At 38.6% G+C, this 19,701-nt stretch overlaps 1 protein-coding gene across 2 annotated transcripts in view; it reads right to left on the reverse strand.

Moving 5' to 3' along the window:
- Positions 1–241: 241 nt before the first annotated feature.
- DSE (dermatan sulfate epimerase) overlaps positions 242–19,701 on the reverse strand; it is a 40,688-nt gene continuing 21,228 nt past the window's right edge. For both annotated transcript variants that reach the window (XM_063310853.1, XM_063310861.1), the window contains 4 exons: positions 14,292–14,545; positions 11,812–12,051; positions 8,614–8,821; positions 242–3,400 (listed from right to left, as the gene is read on the reverse strand). In XM_063310853.1, the coding sequence (XP_063166923.1) occupies positions 1,651–3,400; positions 8,614–8,821; positions 11,812–12,051; positions 14,292–14,545 (2,452 nt within the window). In that variant the 3' untranslated portion in view covers positions 242–1,650. The remainder of the gene's footprint in view (positions 3,401–8,613; positions 8,822–11,811; positions 12,052–14,291; positions 14,546–19,701) is intronic.

Below are 19,701 nucleotides of genomic sequence, written 5' to 3' on the forward strand. Positions count from 1 at the left end.
CAACTGCTATGTTATGGAGGGCACAGATTGGGGTATGTTGGTAGAATGATAAGAGTTAATTAAATTTGCTTTTTCTAAATGGGAACCAGCCTTCGTATGCCCACATACTTTTACATAGCCATGAGATATTTAACAAATGTTAAGGTTGTAGAGTTACTTCTGAGCAACAAATTCTGTGAGGTTCATATGCAAAGAAAGAGAAATTTATAACTTCTTTCTTGTAATAATCAATAACCAAGTATTTGCATAACTGAAATTATTTATTTAGCAAAAGACATTTGGGACAAATATTATTTTCTTTAAAACAAAATTCTTCAGCTTTTACTTATGCTCAAATCAAACCCACGATTTTTCCTGCAGGCATGTAGCACAGTGGTTGTCAAAAGTATTCCTTGTTTGAACAATTTCCAGTATCTATGGGCCTGATGCTCAAATCTAGCAGGGTCAAGAGCTTCATCTATCAACCATTTCCAATATGCTTCCTGGGAAAATGTTGCAACTTTTATACAGAAACAGTTCAACAAATGACATCATCTTATGCACTGAGTGCACCCTCCCAATATACCAATATCAGTGACTACCAGATATAGGTTCTTCCATCCTCAGTGCTCTTCCATTTTCCAGAACCTTAGCAATTTTATATTCTGTATAATTTCTCAGGTAAGCTGATTGACACACTAATATATATTGATCACTGAGTATTTGATTAGCTACAGCAGATTGTGAAGAACTGACTTGTCTGAATAGTTCATAAAAATACCACCCCTGCTGTAGCATTAGATTATGCATATTCTGTACGTTGTAACATGTATGCCCATACACACTGGATGCTGGACTCAAAAAATGATAATATGCTATGCATTAGCCATAACTGTTCCCTTAGATTAATGGGTGGCAGAATTATGTAGAATTAAGTCATTGTTCTTCCAGTAAAAATGGGAAAAGAGGCTGAATGCAGGGGAATATCTATGGAAACGTAGAAGGACATAATCTATCATTTAAGGTTCGTCAGATACACTTCGGTTCTTGATATCTCAAGATCTCTTAGCCCAGATGGTTTTTCCATCTCACAACAGGTCACATTTGAAAGAAGATCCTCACAGTTATTAACTAGGGTGGAAGCACTATTACAAATAGCATTTTCTCTGAAGGCTAACTAAGAAGAGGCAGTAACCACACTTAAAAGAAAATGCTACTTGTAATAGTGCCAGTACTTTAAAACAGGCAAAACAGTGAAAAGGAATATATAACAGTGTTACATTCATCTGAGGATTATCCATATGCTAACAACCAGTTAGACTCTGATTAAACCATCCCAGTTGCATATGTTCGGAAAATAATAAATCAACTCAGTAACAAAGGAATTTGCTTTTGAAGAAGAAAATTAAATGCACATACTGAATTCAGAACAAAAACACATGACATTCATTTATAGAACAGACTTGACCCGTACCTAGGTGGTACTCTGAGAAATGTGTCAAATGTCTCAATGCCCATTAATTTCATCATCTCTGATTAAAAGAGAACAATTATTCCACAGCTATTTCCTGGAATGTGCTCAGAAAAGAAAACTTGTTCTGGACCTTTGAATAAACACACCTAACCATAGAATGGTCAAATAGCATTCACAGTCCTTTTTTTCTTTTTTTGCTAGCATTGTGATTGGGAACAAGAAGAATACAGCCACAGTAATATACAGCTGTCAATTAGCAAGATTGCATAAAGACATCTTTGCCCATGTAAGCTCTTGGCTTTCTGGAACCAAGTGAGTTGCATTGCTAGCATAGCAAAAAAAATGACAATATTCAGGATGAGGAAGAGACGTGTGTAAGATGCTGACACCAAAGGAGCATTGCTTCGAGCAGTGGACATTTGTGCCAGACCAGATTGAACTTTGACTGGCACACTACTTCTCTGTTTCTCATAGGTAATATCTGCAAAATCCAGAAGATCTTTCATTTCTTCTTCTTCATCCACAGGTGATTCTTTTTGAGCCAAGCTTTGTGCTTTTTGCCGAATTTTTCTTTCATTGACTTCAATTTGTGCAAATATGTCTGGGCCAGCATCCACAAACTTGTAGCCTTTGGCCACCTTTTTGTTCTTTTTTGCCCTGCCTTGTTGCTGCTGAGAAATTGCAAATATCCTGTCAATGGCTTCTTCTGTCTGTCTTTTATCTGAAAACCGGAGTAGGCGTTCAGCTGTCTTTCTGAAGCTATCGGTGTTCCGCACACGTGAAAGGATCTGCTTCTCCAGCTGTTGGAACACAGGCTTGAAATGCTGAAGGTTTTGCTCTACTATCTCAATATTGTTTTTTACTCCTGAAACTGGGGAGTTCCTAATTGCAGAAGCTCGTTCAAACACAACTTTTTGATGGTCTGCAATAACTTGTGCAAAGACAGAGTGGCTTTTATTCTCATCAGTCCACAGATAAATGGCATAAGCATGCTCACTGGTGGTTACAAAAATATCCAGCTGCTGAGAATTCCCATGGACACTGAAACTCTGGACATCTATAGAAGGTCCAATGAAGAGGTATACAGCTCTAGTGATCGGGCTACGCAGATGAGTAGTAACATTCACATAGTTTGTGCCATTGTATGGGTAGCCTCTGGGATACATTCTTGAGGCAATAATAGCTTTTTGACTATAGCCAGTATCATCCATCCAGTACATCTTGTAGATCCCATCTTGTTGCCTAATGAAGGCCCCATGGACGTTGTCAATAACAGTGTCTTCAAAAGGCACATCAACATTGTGGAAAAAGCTAGTTGCCACTTTGGCAGGACTATCATTATGAAGATATATTTGGTCCATTAGCAAGAGAAGCTGGGGATGAACAAGTAATAGGTTTCTTTGTACGCTTTTCAACTTTAGTTTAGGGTTGTATGCACCCACTCCTTCTCCTCTGATAAAGATGATCTCACTTCTTTCTATAGCAGCAACTACTCTCCCTTGGCAATCTGCAGCCAGATCATGTTTATATTTCAACCACTTTGATGAGCAGTCTTCAGTAACTTGTCCTTCCCATGGGTAAAAACAGCTCTTTGATACAGCTGGAGAAAACATAAGCACGTTATTTAAAAATGTGTATTTTGGTCCATACAGAGCTTCTGTTATGAAAGGTACACCATTGGGGGCAAATGTAAAGGAGTTCTGATCTGGATGCTCATGCCCAGCATTGAAGTTTCTCCAACCTTTGATCCATTCTTTGTATTTGTTCTGGTGAACCATATCATATATTGCACGTCCTCCCAGCTTTCCTGATTTGAAGGAAAGAAAGGGCCTGTTGATTTCGGCTGGCAGAGCACTTCCATACGTTACAACTCCCCAGTCCTCAAAGTAATGCAGTTTAGGAATACCATAGTCTGGTGGAGGTACAAGCCCCAGGCTTGAATCATACCTTTCAAAAAAATAAAGAGAATGGGTTATTTATTCCATTTACAAATCATCCTGAATCAGTGAATTTCAAGACAGGACAGAAGTAACAAAAACACTACAAGAAACCACACTACTACTATCCCATTTTTTACTATGTAAAAAATCAAGCCATTTGTCAGTGTTGATATGGAACAATATTCCACTCTTCAGTAGTCTTTAATGAAGCAGACTATAGTGAATTTTTGCTTTTTGCGTTATATAGAAAGTATAGTAGTTTGCATTTTAGGAACTCATGTTTTACATGGTTCAGAATTTCTCAAAAAAGCTCATCTGAAAAAGAGTAGGCTGAATTTGGAGAATTCAGAATGCAAACTTGTTTAGAAAAACTGTGCTCTATTCCAAGTCAGGCACTACCCTTTCAAATATCTGTCTGGCTTAAATGATGTTTGCATTTGTCCATTAGCAATCCTTCTCCCTTCCCAAGTATAACATCTTGATATCTGGGAATGGACAGGGATATTCCAAAGTGAAGAAGTGTCATGCGCTGCCTACCACTGAGTGAAACACAGACACTGATTCAGGGAAGAGCAGGTTCAGGTTTATTTCAGCATAGTGCATAGCTAGAAAAAGCTGAGAGTGAAGGGAGCGCGCCGGTGCGGGGTTTAAATAGCCCGCGCCGGCCAGCGCCCCCCCCCCACTTTGGGTTGGGTCATCCCCCCAAGTCCTGCATGCTTCCTTGCCGGTAGGTGAGGGGTCGCAGGGCCCCTGCCGGTGCCCCGGGCTTTGCTCATGATCGTTTTCTTTCTCCGGCCGGTGATTGCTGTCAGCTGGGCGATATCCGTTGCGTTCTGCTGACAGCTTCAGGTGTGCCTCGTGATCCGCCCTGTCTTTGTCGTTCTTTCTTCCCCCTTTGTGTTCTAATGGCTGTTCATCCGGCCGGGGTCGTTCCCTTCTCCTCGGGGTCTGTGTCTGTTGTTGTGCGTGCTTTGCTTATCTTTAAATCCCTTCCTCTAGTTTCCTAGGTATTGTCATGTGTGCCGTTGTGCCGATGCATTCAGCTCAACGGTGCTCATGACAAGAAGGCTCTCTAAACAAGGGAGAAGTTAGGTAGAAACAGTAAGTAGGTTCAAGAATGTTATGAAGTTCGTATTTAACAAAATTATATGTTGCTTGACAAGGAAAAAAGAAATAAGCCTTGCATTTTATTGTCTCAAGCAGCTTTCCTTCATCTGATACTGGATAAGAATTATGGGAGGATGCTGCATTGGGCTGAACTGGGCCAGTTATATAGTGTCAATTTAAAATGATTTTCAGTGTCTTAGTTATTGTTTAATGTTTTCTATCCTACAACAGTTATCCATTTGCAAAGCTAAGGGTTGTTACTTCCCTGGAAATGTCAGGGAAAATTGGCAGGGAAGGGACAATACATTTCCCTATTAGACTACCTCCATTGTTTCCTGTCAAAATGCTTGAGAAAAAGGTGAATGTTTGCATATTCACAAGAACACTCAGGTGGGAAATTAGGTGAGTTGAACAGGTAGCAGGTTGTACTATGGTACTCTTTGTTAGCCTGAGTAACTTCTAACTTTTGTAAACCCTAGTCCAAAAGTACCAACAAATCACATTTAGTATTGTCAAGTGGTACAATGCTGTTCACATCTAACCCCCTTTGCTGCTTTGAGTTCTACCCGCTTATGCCTCTCCCCTCTCAAGCAAACCCTTCTTTATATAATCCCAAATGTTTGACACTTCCTGCTTTAAATTAAAAACAAATATTATTCAGCATTTTGAAAAAGCCTTATTGTCAATGAAAAATGTGAATGTACACTCCACCAGACCTTCAGTCTGAATCTGTGCGGTGAAAAAAACTGCTGACTAAATATGCAAAATGTTGGTCTGAAGAGGTGTCTAGGTGGCATGCAAATAGAACACAATGAGTCCTTTAAACCTGCCATCCCATCCTCTTAACTAATCAGGGCTTACTTCTAACTAAACCTTAAAAGGACACATGGCAAACCTCCTTAGAAAAATAACTAGTACTTCAGTCGTGTGCATATTTGCTTTCAAATAAGCCTCCTCTGAGCTTAGTTGGACTTATTTCTAAGTATATTTACAACAGGACTGCAAAGTAAAACTTCTGTTCTAAAACACCTGCCAAGCAATAAGTCCCACTGAACATAGTTGGACTTACTTTTTAATTGTCATACCCTGAATAACAACAGAAAAATATTAAAGCAATCCATATTGACTGAAAGGATTTTTGTAGTTTTATCTATTTAATAGCAATGCAGGAGCATTTAGTATTATTACTTTATGATAAATACTAAAGTATTATCTGTGGGGCAGTTCTTCAATTGTTCAGAGTGTTTTTCTATCACAGCTGGACAACCTTTAGTCACAGGGACTTGTCAGTTGCTAGATAAAAGATGTGTACCACCCATCATTGTAAGGACATCTTGCAGTGACATTTTTCAACGCAATGGATAATTCCAAACTGCACGGGTATCCATTGCATTAAAAAATGTTACATGGGTAGTCGATTTCTGCTTTCTGTAACTCTGCTATGCTGCCAGCCAACAGCACAAATATCACAACTCACAACTCTCAAAGGATAATGCTCCCCTACATCAAAGGCTCGGAGTATGCTAAAAGGCTGCTCCAGCCATTTGAAATTACTGAAGTATGCAAATAAACAAAGTCCTTACAAAGCATTCTAAGCAAACCCAAAGCCCCAGTACCAAAGGAAGACAAAACAGGAGTCATCTACAAAATAAAATGCAACGGCTGCAAACATCACTGCATAGGACAAACAAGCAAAAGATTAGCAAGACATATCCACAAACATCAACTAGCTGTAAAAAGACTCAATATGACTTCACCAATCTCCCTCCATACAGACACCCTTGGGTGTAATTTCAACAGGAAAATAGTGAAATATTGGAAAAAAAGAGATTTTAAAATGTAAGAGAGTTCTTAGAAGCCTGGTACTCTGACCAAGTAGTGATCAAGAGTCATAAAGAGTTAAACCTATCAAAATCATGAGCACATCAGCCCAACCCACAACATTCCACAAATACAACAATCAACCAAGACCTAGAACAACTAGAGCCATCTCCTTACTAACCTAATAACCGAAACCGAACTACATTTCAACAATTAACAAGAAAAAAAAAATCACCAAGCAATACCATCACACAGCTATCAACACCACCAGTCAAACAGGAAGCAACTAACACCCAGATGAAATAGAACTAACACTTTATTGGCCAAATAAATAATCTACCAACAAGACAACAATCATTTGCAAACAACATCCAACCACAGGATCATCGCATCCAACACATGCAAAGCAAGCAAAACAGAAGAATACATAACCTGTGCCAACCAGCAACCCTCATTTCTCCAAAACTCCTGCACGGATGATGTTACCTAGTAGGATAATAAAAAGTCTACAAACCCAAAACTATGTTCAGACAACTCCAACAATGCAACACATACTTAAAACTATCCATGTCTGCTCCACAACTTTTGGTAGCACGTTAAAACAAATGTCATGGCTTTTGTTTCTTTTCACCAACTTGTTGCCATGACAAACCTATCTCCAACAAATTGGCTAGACTGTTAGATCCCCTCCCCTTAGGGACCTTGGGACAATGTCCTTGGATGTTATTACCGACCTACCTTGTTTCAAGAGCCTGCATGCTATTCTAGTGGTAACTGACTGTTTCTCTAAGACTGCTCATTTCATTCCCTGCTACGCCCTCATCCACCTCAGAGATGACTCATCTGTATTCAACAAATTTTCTGGAACCACGGTTTGCCAAATCATCTCATTTCTGATAGAGAATATAATTTCATGACACATGTTTAGAAAGCTCTATCTCATATTGCAGAAAAAGCCCATTTGACCTTTGCCCACTATCCATAATCAGACGATGAATCAAGACAAATGCCACACTGGAGCCATACCTTTGTTGTTAGGTTAACTTCTAGCAAGATAGCTAGCTTGATCTATATATGGCTTAGTTCATTAAAGCCAATTCAGTTCCTACTTCTACTCAGATGACACTATTTCAGGCTATATACAATTACCACCCATACTGTTGCTAACTCTTCCAGAGGAATCCCATTTTCTCCAAGAACTACAGGCCACTCAGCACCTTCTCAAGGATCACTGGATCATACCAAGGCTTCCTATACATGTCCTGCTGACTGTTATCACCAGAAAGACCCCGCCTCCCAATTTCAGTTGGACAGGACATGTGGCTTTCTACCAGATTTCCCCCCTCCACCTAACTGTCTAAGAAGCTACATGCCAAGTTTATTGGACCATTTCCCAGATCAGTCCTGTAGCCTTTCACCTGTTTCCAGTTCCCTCCTAGTTCTGGAACACCATCCTTGTCTCTTCTACACCTCTGTACAGCTAGTCCCCCATCTTATTGAGGGGAGGAAGAATTCAAGGTGGAACACATTTTGGACTCCAGGCAAAGAAGGGCAGAGTGGAATGTTTAATTCATTGGAAAGGCTAGCCAGACATGGAAAGACCCTGGGAAGCAACAGATTATGTACATGCCCCCTGCTTCCTTCAGCAGATTTACTTGCAGTGCCCTCATACATATTCCAGCTTTCAGAGAGAAAAGAGGACTGATTTGAGGAAGACATTACAGTGCTACACTGCTCAGAACTAAGGGGAAGAGTTCTGAAATGGGGTAGCACCTAGTGGGAGGGTAGAAGAGACTAAAAATGGGAATCCTTTCTCTCTAACTGAATAAAAAACAGACATTCCCCCCCTTCCTAAGATTCCATGTCAAAAGGAGGGAGGGACTGGGAGAGTCAAAAGGAGAAAGACATTGTCAGTTCAGGTCAATGGAACACTGGAAATTGAAGAAGGGATACAAGCCCTTCCAGTCTGCCACAACTGAAGGACACAACCAACTAAGAATCTATTAACTTAAAAAGCAAGGAGGAAGAAGCCCAGGATTTGAACCTTGGGATGGATATACACGTAGGACAGGTTTCCTGTGTACAGCTATGCACAGAACTTGTTATGCATTTATTCTCTCCAGTAAAAGTACTTATTTAACCTTTTTGTGTTTTCTTGGGAATGTGTGGCTGAGAAAGAATGGTACAGATTCTATAAATTCCTGACAACCCTATCTAAACTCACTCCTGTACCTATCTTCTTTTGTCTACCCTTTATGTAGCATATTGGTTAAGGATTGATTTATTTCATACCAGAGAAACTCTGTGTGAAGAGTGCACCAACGCTGTCCTTTGGAAGCTGTCCCCGGGCCTTCAAGCACCCTGTTCCTCCGGATCTGATCAGCCAACCAGTTGCCACTGCCATTGCGCATAACAAATTTATCTAGGAAAACCAACTGGCTTTCTGGACCATAAAACCAATTGTAGTTGGAATCTGCAATAGCAACAGTTCTTTGGAATCCTAAGAGGAAAAATTAAAAATAAACATATATGCAAGTAAGCACATTACTTAATATTGCATATTTAAATGATGGAAATTTCCCATGAAAGTAGCAGCAGCTCCTAACAAGTTTTAATATTACACCTAATGTTGGTAATGTTATATCTATCTGATCGGTTCTAATAAAAGTTTTAAAAACAGGGTTTTTTTTTCTCCTAAACTAAAGAATCAGGTTGTTAAATTATCAGACTATGAAATATTAATATGCTTGGATTTATATACAGAGTAAGAATGTCTATTGAGAATTCTTTGCAGCATATTAAAGTCTAGCTAATGCCTCACTTAAAGTGAGTATTTTGGGTAAAACATATTATTTAAAAAATAATACCAAACACAGCTAATTTATATTATACCTAATATTTTTCGCTACATTCCTGTATATAAGTTCATTTGTGGAAAATTCTCCACCTCATTTTTCAGTCAGGAAGCTTCACTTATTAGTTAATGATGTTTTAATTTTTAAGGTGTTAATTTATACTGTAAGGCAATGCTTCCCAAACCTGGGTAACTTACCCAAAATTGGGTAAAAGTGGTTTTTCTTTGGGTAACGATACATGAACCCATTACCCAATCACAACAGGGACATTTAAATTGGCTTCAAGTGTTTTACCTACATCGGGTAAAAAGGATTTTCTGATAAGCCATTTTGGGTAATGAAATAAAAAGTTTGGGAAGCACTGCTACAAGGCATATCTTTTTTCTGAAGTTAATGAGTGACAGTTTTGCCTACTCAAAAATGGCCCTCATAGGGTAATTTGAAATTGACATATTTGATACTCCTTATAATTTGGAAAGTTTTAGAGTCCATCAGTCTTTTAAAATATGTAATTTTTCCTCTGCTATGTTAGGTACTAAGGGAGTTTAGCATTCAATAACATGCCAGCTCTAATTTGATCCTTATGATCATCCTAAATTAACATTATGAGGGAATCTAAACTTGAAAATAGCAAGGCTTGTTTGTTTGTGAACCTCAGTGGACTAGAGAATGTATTTCTTAGAGCAATCAATAAGACTGAATGATGACTTTATTTAAGAAAATGCATCTTAAGTATTACATTTTCCATATGATATGTACAATTAACTGCTGTATTATGATGAAATTTAAAGGAATCTGCATCAGATTTGATGCATTCCTGATGATTATTCAGCTGAACCCTGGTAAGATGGAGTAGCTGTGGATTGACGGCGCCTCGGCTTCCAGGAAATTGTCATCTTTAGTTCTGGATGGGGTTGCACTGCCCCAGACAGACTCAGAGCATAATCTGGGGGTTCTCCTGGACTCATGACTGCTGCTCGAAGAGCAGGTGGCAGTCGTGGCCAGGATGCCCTGTGTGCAACTTTGGGTTGTGTGCCAGTTACGCCTGTTCCTGGAACAAAAAGCCCTCCGAACAGTCACTCACACCCTGGTCATCTCCCATATATACTGCAATGTGCTCTACATGGGGCTACCCTTGAAGAGTATCCAGAAGCTTCAGCTGGTCCAGAATGCAGCTGCGCGGGCCATTTTTGGTGCCGCTAGGTCGGCACATATAACACCATTGCTGCGCGAGCTGCACCGGGCGCCAGTTTGCTTCCGGGTCCAATTCAAGGTGTTGGTTATCACCTTTAAAGCCCTACATGGCATGGAGCCAGGTTACCTGAGGGACCGTCTCATCCCCATTACATCGGCCCGCCCCACCCAATCATCCAGAGAGGGCATGTTACGGACCCCGTCTGTAAAAGAGTACCATCTGGCGGGGTCCAGGAAACAGGCCTTCTCTGCAGTGGCCCCCACCCTTTGGAACATCTTGCTCCCGGAGGTGAGGCAGGCCCCTTCACTCGTAACCTTCCAGAAGGCCCTGAAGACTTGGTTCTGCCGTCTTGCCTGGGGCGGGAAAGTGGGTAACCATTCTTGGGGGTGGCTCGCACCCTAGAGTCCCTCCCACCAGCTTGAAATTTTATAGCCTCTTGGATTTTATATTTATTTATTGCATTTTATAATAATTGTAATGTGTTTGATTTTTATGAGATTTTAACGTTTATGACCGTAGTTTGATTTTATTGTAAACCACCCAGAGTCCCCCTTTGGGGGAGATGGGCGGTAATTAAATTTGAATAATAAATAATAAATAAATAATCCTCTAATTCAGTGTTTCTCAATCACAGCAACTTTAAGATGTGTGGACTTCAACTCCTAGAATGCTGGGAGCTGAAGTCAACACATCTTAAAGTTGGTGAGGTTGAGAAACACTGCTCTAGTTCATGTAGGTAAGATTGGGATTCTGCTAGTGAATTTAATATCAGTCTCCCAGATTAAGGTGACAAAGGTGATGACTGAGATATCAAATCAAGGGATCTTGTTGTACTTTAATACCTATAACAAAGCCCAAAGGATTTCATGTCTCTCTACACATATTTCGTGTGTGTGCGTGTGTGTGTGTGTATTCTGAGACATATATATGTCTCAGAGTACTCTTTATATGGCTTGCTTTGTGAATTTAAGATCATTTTGTGCAGGAAATGTGAATCTGATAGCCTAGTTCAAGAATTGTACAAGAACTTCTACAAAACTGTGTTTCAACAGAAAGGTTCTATAGGAATGATCATGCTTAAAATTGTGCAAACTCTTTCATAAAATGAAGTTGGATTTGTTGTCAAAAAAAGTAAACAGCCCTTCCCTGAACAGAAGTCATCTTTGGTACGAGAAAAATGCACTGTTTATCCAACCTAGGGCCTGTATCACTATGATCCAGAAAATGCAAATTCCTTAATGGGCTGGCATGGTATACATTACAAGAAAGGTGACTGGTTTGAGCCAACTCTTAACTACAATTTTCAGCTGTGGAAAATACTAAAGTTTAACACCGATATGTACAATAGCATGCCATTATATATAATAGATTTCAGCTGGCCTTTTTACCTAAGAATGTATTAGTAACTGATTATAAAATAGATTAATTTGCATTACTTGCCTGGTAGAACTGTTCTATACATAAAAGCAAAATGTTGCTGAAGCCAGGGATGTTTAAAGTGGTTAATGTCAAAATGCCTTTGGACAAGGAATATGTACTGGAAAAGAGATCTGGTGGTATAGCTGCCGTAAGCTACGCCTTCATATAGGGAGCCATCTGTCACTTCTTGCAGTAGAACTATAGACTTCTCCATGATGGTTAGGACTTGCTTAGTCCAGAGGTATGCTTCCTGAAGATAACCTGTAAGGAAGAGATTAACAATATTATACTGATAATATGACCTTTTAAAGTATGGAATCAAATATCTACTTATTTGATCTAATATTCTCTCTTACACACTTTATGGTTGAAATTATAAGAAATCTTTATTCATACATATTGGTAGTAGATTCATTTTTGTAAGGTTTTCTAGTTTTCATTAAGGAAATATAGCAAATATTTGCAAGTTACTTGGGTTTTAAATAGTTTTCTACATGTGGTTTTTGTAAGGAGTATTTAAACTGGATCTGTTCATGGACTTCCCTTGCCTTTGTCAAGTGATCTGTGTCTTGTCAATTGCTGGTAATAATAAACAAGAATTTTTTTTTATGGTGAACAATTCACTGAAAACATCAATAGGGTTGAAGTGAAAAGAGCAGATTTAATGCTTGGGAATATTAGAGAAGGAAATTAAAATACATAGTATCATAACTTTTTAATAGAAATATTTACTATGTCCAAATTGGATTTTTTTAATGCCATTAAGTTTTTCATTTAAAAAAAATCTAGGGAATGTGCAGATAAAGAAAGCAAACTTCTCCATCTTAAAATAAATAAATAAAGGAGTTGGGATATTTATTTAGAAAAAAACAAAAGAAAACATGAAATAAATTTATAAAATTATGCACAGCATGAAGAAAATGGCACAAAAAGAAACCTTTCTCTTTCACTTAAAACACCAGAAACATGGGGACATATAGTGAAATATATTGGCAAGAAATTCATGAAGGGCAAAAGCTAGTACTTTTTTTTCATAACACAATGGTCACTGGGCTAGATAGCTTTAAGAGAGAATAATATTAATATCTAGAGAATACGTTATTCAGTATTTATTAGCCACAATAGGTAAAGGTAAAAATTTCCCTTGACATTAAGTCCAGTCGTGTCCGACTCTAGGGGGTGGTGCTCATCTCCGTTTCAAAGCCAAAGAGCCAGCGTTTGTCCGTAGACACTTCCATGGTCATGTGGCCGGCAGGACTAAGCGGAACGCCAGTACCTGCCCACTGAAGCGGTACCTATTCATCTACTCACATTTGCATGTTTTCGAACTGCTAGGTTGGCAGGAGCTGGAACTAGCAACGGGAGCTCGCCCCGTAACACAGATTTGAACTGCCGACCTTCCGATCAGCAAGCTCAGCAGCTCAGCAGTTTAACCCTCAGAGCCACAATAAGCTACAAGAAATCTCCATGTTAGAGGCAGTAGGTCAGTGGGTATCAATTCCTTGGGTCAAACTGAGAAGAGTTGGTGCCTTCATCATCTTTTTTTACAGAAGCAACTGGCTGACTGTTGGGTTAGATGTTGGACTAGATGGATCTTTTTTATGCTATGATTCCCTTTCACTTAAGGTGTTATACAAGAATACTGTACAAGTACCTCTACCATAAACAAATGGAATTCAAACACACTCTGAGAATCAGAGATTAATTATTTTGAGAATTAAAAATTAGTATTTATCTAGTATAGATGTGCACACCTTTTTAACCCAAAGGCCATATCAGATCTTTAATTACAATACAAGATGCTGCCTCCAAAAAGTAAATGTGGCCAAGGACAGTAGCAGGACCACAATAAAAAAATAAATTTTATTTATGTTTATTTTAAATTATATTCATTCAAAGTATCAAAATATTCAAAATATGATCATATCCCATGTGTTAAATAATTTTCCACTTCTGATATATTAAAAATTACATTTCATTTGCAATTTTTGCAGGGATTGCACCTAGAGCTTTCAGAGACTTTATATTGTCTTAGGGACTCAACACTGATTTAACAGTTAACTTATTTAATATGTTGTCTGAATTTAACATACTGATGAACTACATCAGAGCATGGTAATCTATGGCCCAGTAACCTTAAACATCCTGACAATAGTGAGGGATGTGAGAGTTCTGGTTTAGCTACATAAATGCCATGTTTCACAGCCCTGAACTTCTTTAATATGAGCAAAAGACAACTGTGCTATAGTTGATGCAGACAGAAACTTCTGTTGTTGATTATTAACATATAATAAAACACCTGAATCAGTTCTGAAGGTTAAATGGTTAACCAGGTTTTAAAAGGGACTTGCTCATTGTTTAAGACAGTGTTTCTCAATCTTGGCAACTTTGAGATGAGTGGACTTCAACTCCCAGAATTCATGCTGGCTGGGGAATTCTGGGAGTTGAAGTCCACATATCTCAAAGTTGCCAAGGTTGAGAAACACAGTTTAAAGACTTACCTTGATTCATTAGAACCAGACTTCCTACAAGCAAGGCCACACAGTTGGTAGGCTGATGGTTGTGTAGGTACTGAAAACCCCATCCACGTCTATACGAGGCTTCATACATATATCCTGAGGCATTGGCAATTACTTCCAGAAATTTTTCCTGCTGGGACTTGCTAAGGTAGTTATATAGAAAGTCATAAGCAGTGGCAAATCCAACCAAAGAGTGAGCAAGAGGAACCTCATCCCATGGAGCATCCTTTACTAACCTGTAAAAGAGAAAAGGTATCACCTCTATACATTTTATAGATGCATGATATAGAAACATTTCTGTTTAAACTGTAGAGATTTTAAAACAGAAAACTAAGAGCTATATCTAACAGAGGATATTGAGCATGCAGACCTCTACTCACAGAATCTGTGGAATCCTTGACACTCTCTGAGCTTGGCTGTTTGCTTGCAGATGTTTCACTACCTGACTAGGTAACATCATCAGTGCACATCTGCAATGAAACGTCTGCAAGCAAACAGCCAAGCTCAGAGAACACCAAGGATTCCACAGTTCAGCCCTGAGCTACAGATTTTCTCTTCTATTGGAACACAATAATCTTTCCCCATCTTCAGCTTTTTCATTGCTGGGGGGAAGACCCATGACATATAACAATTATTATTAGAAATGAGCAAGAAATAAACTGAACCTTGCCTCCCACAATGGGAAAGAAGCTTGGCTCATTTTCAAGCTAATCTTATTTTAATACTACACTGCTCACTATCTGAGAGTTGGGTATAATTTGTAAGCCGCCCCGTTCTCTAGTTATCAAACAAAAGATTACCTTTTGAGATAAACCAACTGCACCATTAAAATTGTGGGTTTTTTCTGTCAGTACAAAACTAGAGATTTAGCTTTAATCCAAGTCTAAGAAGAATTCTGAGGTTTGCAAACCTAATTCTTCTTTGAGACCAACATTACAATTTCAAACAACTAATAGCATTCCTTCTGTTTTTTAGTTCATGAGAGACTACAGGTAGTCCTTGATTGTAGCAATTGGGACTGGAATTTCTGTTGCTAAATGATGCAGTGTTAAAGTGTGACATCACGTGACTGCACTGCTTAGCAACAGCAATCCATGCAGTTCCTGTTGCTGTAGTTAAGTGAGGATTGGGGATCATTAAGTGAGCACCTCCTTGCAACTTCCTGCCGGCTTCCAACAACCAAAGTCAGTGGGGAAGCTGGCAGGAAGTTCCAAGTCCAAGCCGGGTGGGAGAAGGAGTAAGGGGGTGCGTGGGTGGCTGGGGAGGTGCAGCATGAGCACAGCGAGGCTCAGGGAGGGTGTGCCGGTGAAGGAGACTTACCCAAGCAACTTAACACCTTCCCTGCTGGCTTCTCTACCGACTTTGCTTGTGGGAAGGCAGCAGGGAAGGTTGCAAATTGCGATCACATGACCGCAGGATGCTGCTACCATTATATGTGCAAGCTGGTTGTCAAGCAACCAGATTGTGATCACTTGACCACAGAGGTGCTGGGACGGCCAGAACTTCGACGACTGGTCGTAGCCACCACTCATTCAGTGACACTGTAACTTCAAACAGTCGCTGAATGAGTGTTGTTAACCTATATACTAAATCAAAGACTACAGGAATCACAATGTATACAAACAATACATTATTTACAGAAGAAAACATTAATGCTAGATAAAGGTTTTCCATTCTTTTTCTTATTTAATGTATGGAGTACAGAAATTTCATAAAATGCAGAAATTTCATTTTGCATAAAGCTTTGCAAGTTCCCAGTTTCCACAAACACTAGAGTACATGACTGATTATGGTGGATCACTACAATGAAAGAAAACTACGCATGCACTCGTATATTGAAAATGCAAAATCATTTGTTTTTAAAAAATACTACCAGATCACTGGTTTCAGGCTCAAAAAGAATAGCGCAAAGCATAGCCATGTTAAAATAATTAGTTTACTGAGAATGCTGTGTTTTTTGGACAAAGCCTCCTGTTTAAAAGATACAAACTCAAGTGAATTGAGTATATTCAAGCATATTCAACAACAGGTAACTCAGATGTTAATTACTTCTACCTAGATGTGGGACTGTTCTAAATGTTTCGTGAAGGACTACCCAGAACTATTCTGTTTATCAAAAAGCAAATAATGTTGACCTTACTAAGTTATAGTAATAAATGTTGCATTTATTAAGGCATTAATTGTCATTTTGCTAAAGTTGCAGCCCCATCACAGAAGAGGACTTACAAAACTTAAATGAGCCACTGAGAAGAATTGTTTACTCTTGACTAATATTTCTCCTCAAAAAGCAGTAAATTAATTTTTGTCCCACCAAATGTAAGTATTTGCTTAAAGTACAGTTTCTTTTAAGGGGAAAAAGATACTGGAAATACTGTACATAATTAGAATATTTAACCCATGTCAGTTTACTAGCCACTAACACACTTGAATAATCATGCTTACTTTTTTTTCAGTGCCATTCCTACAACAAAATCAGGAAGGAGTGGGGCAAATTATAGAACTGTTTATGGGTGAAATTCAATATAAATATGTTAAATAAGCATATTCTTGCTTTGAAAATTCATCAGTCATACTTGCTCTAAAACAGCAACCTTTTCTGAATCACCCCATCTTCAGATTGTTGTTTTTGTTGTTACTGAGTTTGGTCCAGAAAAGCAAAAAGGCGCAAACAAGAGTTTTGCTTATGTTAAAGATCAATGTGTTTTCCCTTTAACACATGAGATGGTATCTGACATCACATCTCCTCCATCATGGGAGCCCAAGCAACCAGGGAAGGTCAGCCTTCAATCTTGGGCAGAGAGTTCATATGATGTAAAATGAAACAGAGATTGCATGTTCACTTTCTTACAGAACAAGACTTCAGTTAATATTCTAGTATCTAATATTAGTTACCAAAATTCTTTTTAGCTATGCTTTTTTCTTCAGCTTACAGTGTGACCCATGGTCTTGCTTTGTTTCCACACCATCAGTCTTACAAAAGAGCAATAAAAATGTTACTGGTTTCTAAAAAGTTTGGTTCCAGAGAGAAATTTGCCAACATTTATCCCCAAAACCTATCACTTTGTCACTGATCATTGATTGTTTTTGGGTAAGATAACTTGAAACACAAAACTCACTTCCACAAACAAGTGTTCACACATCCAGGTAGTTGTTAGCCTCTCCAAAGTCACAAGGCTTAGAAACTCTTATTTGTCTATTAGAGTAGCAATCTTTATTCAACCTCCATTGTATTTTGTTTCCCTGCCACTGCAGTCATGCCCTCTGAAGGCAAGATAACATATGGATATAAATAGCATTGCCTTGCCCCGTTTACTTACTTAGAAATCAGGTCCTATTTTAACATCTAGTCTGTAAAAAACTACTGGAGCTATAAAAAGTGCAATTAAAACTACTTGGACATGATTGGAGTCCATTGGAGTTGGGCAGCTAATAAATTCAAATAAATATTATTTTTAATTGCTTTTAAAATGGCATCTCCCAGAACTCCCAGTAATAGTTATCTGGCTGGGGAATTATAACAGTTGAACTCTATTCATTGAAAGGTACCCAGACTGGGGAAGGGTGATCTGGGAGACCACATGTACAACATACATGAGAATGATTTTGCTTTTTTATTCTCTTCTCAAGGCAGCTAACTGGAAGCAGAGTGGTTATCACGAACTGTATTTCATTATGAACTATTCCACTGAGGAATTTTTGTCAAGAGGAAAAGCTATAATAAATAATCCAACACTTATATTTTGGTGTCATATCGCCCCAGGAAAATTTTATCACATGTAACTCAAAGGTGATAGATAATCCTATTATGAACTAGGAGATTAGCTTGCATTTTAACAAAAAGTATTGAAGTCCTGATGGCTCAAAAGTAGGAACACCAAACTTAGTTTATCTTTTGCACATTAAAAACAATACATTTGTTCATATTTTGGTGAAAACAGTTCCTGATGATTCCCAATAGGGTTCAGCAATTATTTGGAGGCAGTTTTACAAGCAACTGGAGCACCTCTTCAAAATTGGTGCTTGTAATGCTGCAGCACAGAGTCCTCTCAAAGCTGCTGGGAGGGCTTCTCATGTGGACTGAACTTGCATGGGGATGCAGAGCAAATACCTCCACAAGGACTGGTGCCTTCTGAATGGTCTGCATAGTCCTAATCTTTACCAGACAGTGTAACGATCAAGTTTACAGCAGCATATTTTGATTTTTTTTAAGCTACAAATTCTTAACATCTGGTGAATTATTTTGGCAAGGTAGAAGTTTATAAATCTGTTGGCCAGGTGTTCAATTTATTAAACACTCACTGTAGCCCCTCATGGCCTGGATCCAAGACTATCTTTGCCTGAAACATATTGATATAACACTAGCTGCCAGCAGCCTTAAGTAAGATATATTTTAGCATATGCCAGGCATTTGTGGAGTTTTATCCATAGAACATAATCCATAGTGTTTTAATTCAAAAGTATGCATTTTTAACCCAAAATTATAACATACTTTAGCCATATTTACATTACTGTCCTGGGCATCATGACATGCCTGTGATATCAACATATACAATAATTTACAGCTGAGTAATCACATTAGTCCCTTGCAAAGAAAAAAGCACAAAGGATTTCATAGTGTCATAAAAAGTACACCTCATCTGACAAAACACTAATTTACAAAAGCCTTAGTCTTAAAGGTGTCATGTGCTAATGGAGCTATGAACTACAGCAATGTACTTAAATCAGTACTATATATTTATATTTATATTTTTATATATTAAGTAGTTTGATTTTAAGTACTATATCATCCAGAGCTCTGGTAATAAGGTATCTAAATAAAAGTCTCTTTATTGCAGTCATCGACCAGCAAACCAAATGAAATAGATATCATAAAAAGGGAACAAATTAAAAAAAAGTAAAGTTATTAAGATGGTACCTGTAAACATTAATTAAGTGCACAAAAGACAATGGTGGGGTTCAAATATCACACTAAGCTGTGGATTTTTAAAAACTATGTTTAATAAACCTGATTGGGTTGATTTAGATAATTATGAGGTGCCTGGTTCACAACTGGGGGTCTTCCTGGACTCTAAGCTCCTACTCCAGAAGTAGATGGTAGTTCTGGCCAGGAAGTCCTTTAAACAGGTCCAACTTGTGTGCCAGTTGAGCCCATCCCTGGATTGAGAGGCCTTCCTCACAGTCATTTATGCCTTGGTCACCTCATGAGTGGAATCCTGCAATACTGTCTATATGGGCTACCCTTGGAGACCACTCAGAAGCTACAGATAGTCCAGAATACAGCAGCATAAAAAGGATGGAGGGCCCTTGGTATACCTCTTAACACCTCTGATTTTTGAGCTGCACTGGTGACTAGAAAGCATCTGGGTACAATTTGAGATGTTATTACCTATAT

This window comes from Candoia aspera, chromosome 1, assembly GCF_035149785.1.
Source record: "Candoia aspera isolate rCanAsp1 chromosome 1, rCanAsp1.hap2, whole genome shotgun sequence".
NCBI lineage: Eukaryota > Metazoa > Chordata > Lepidosauria > Squamata > Boidae > Candoia > Candoia aspera.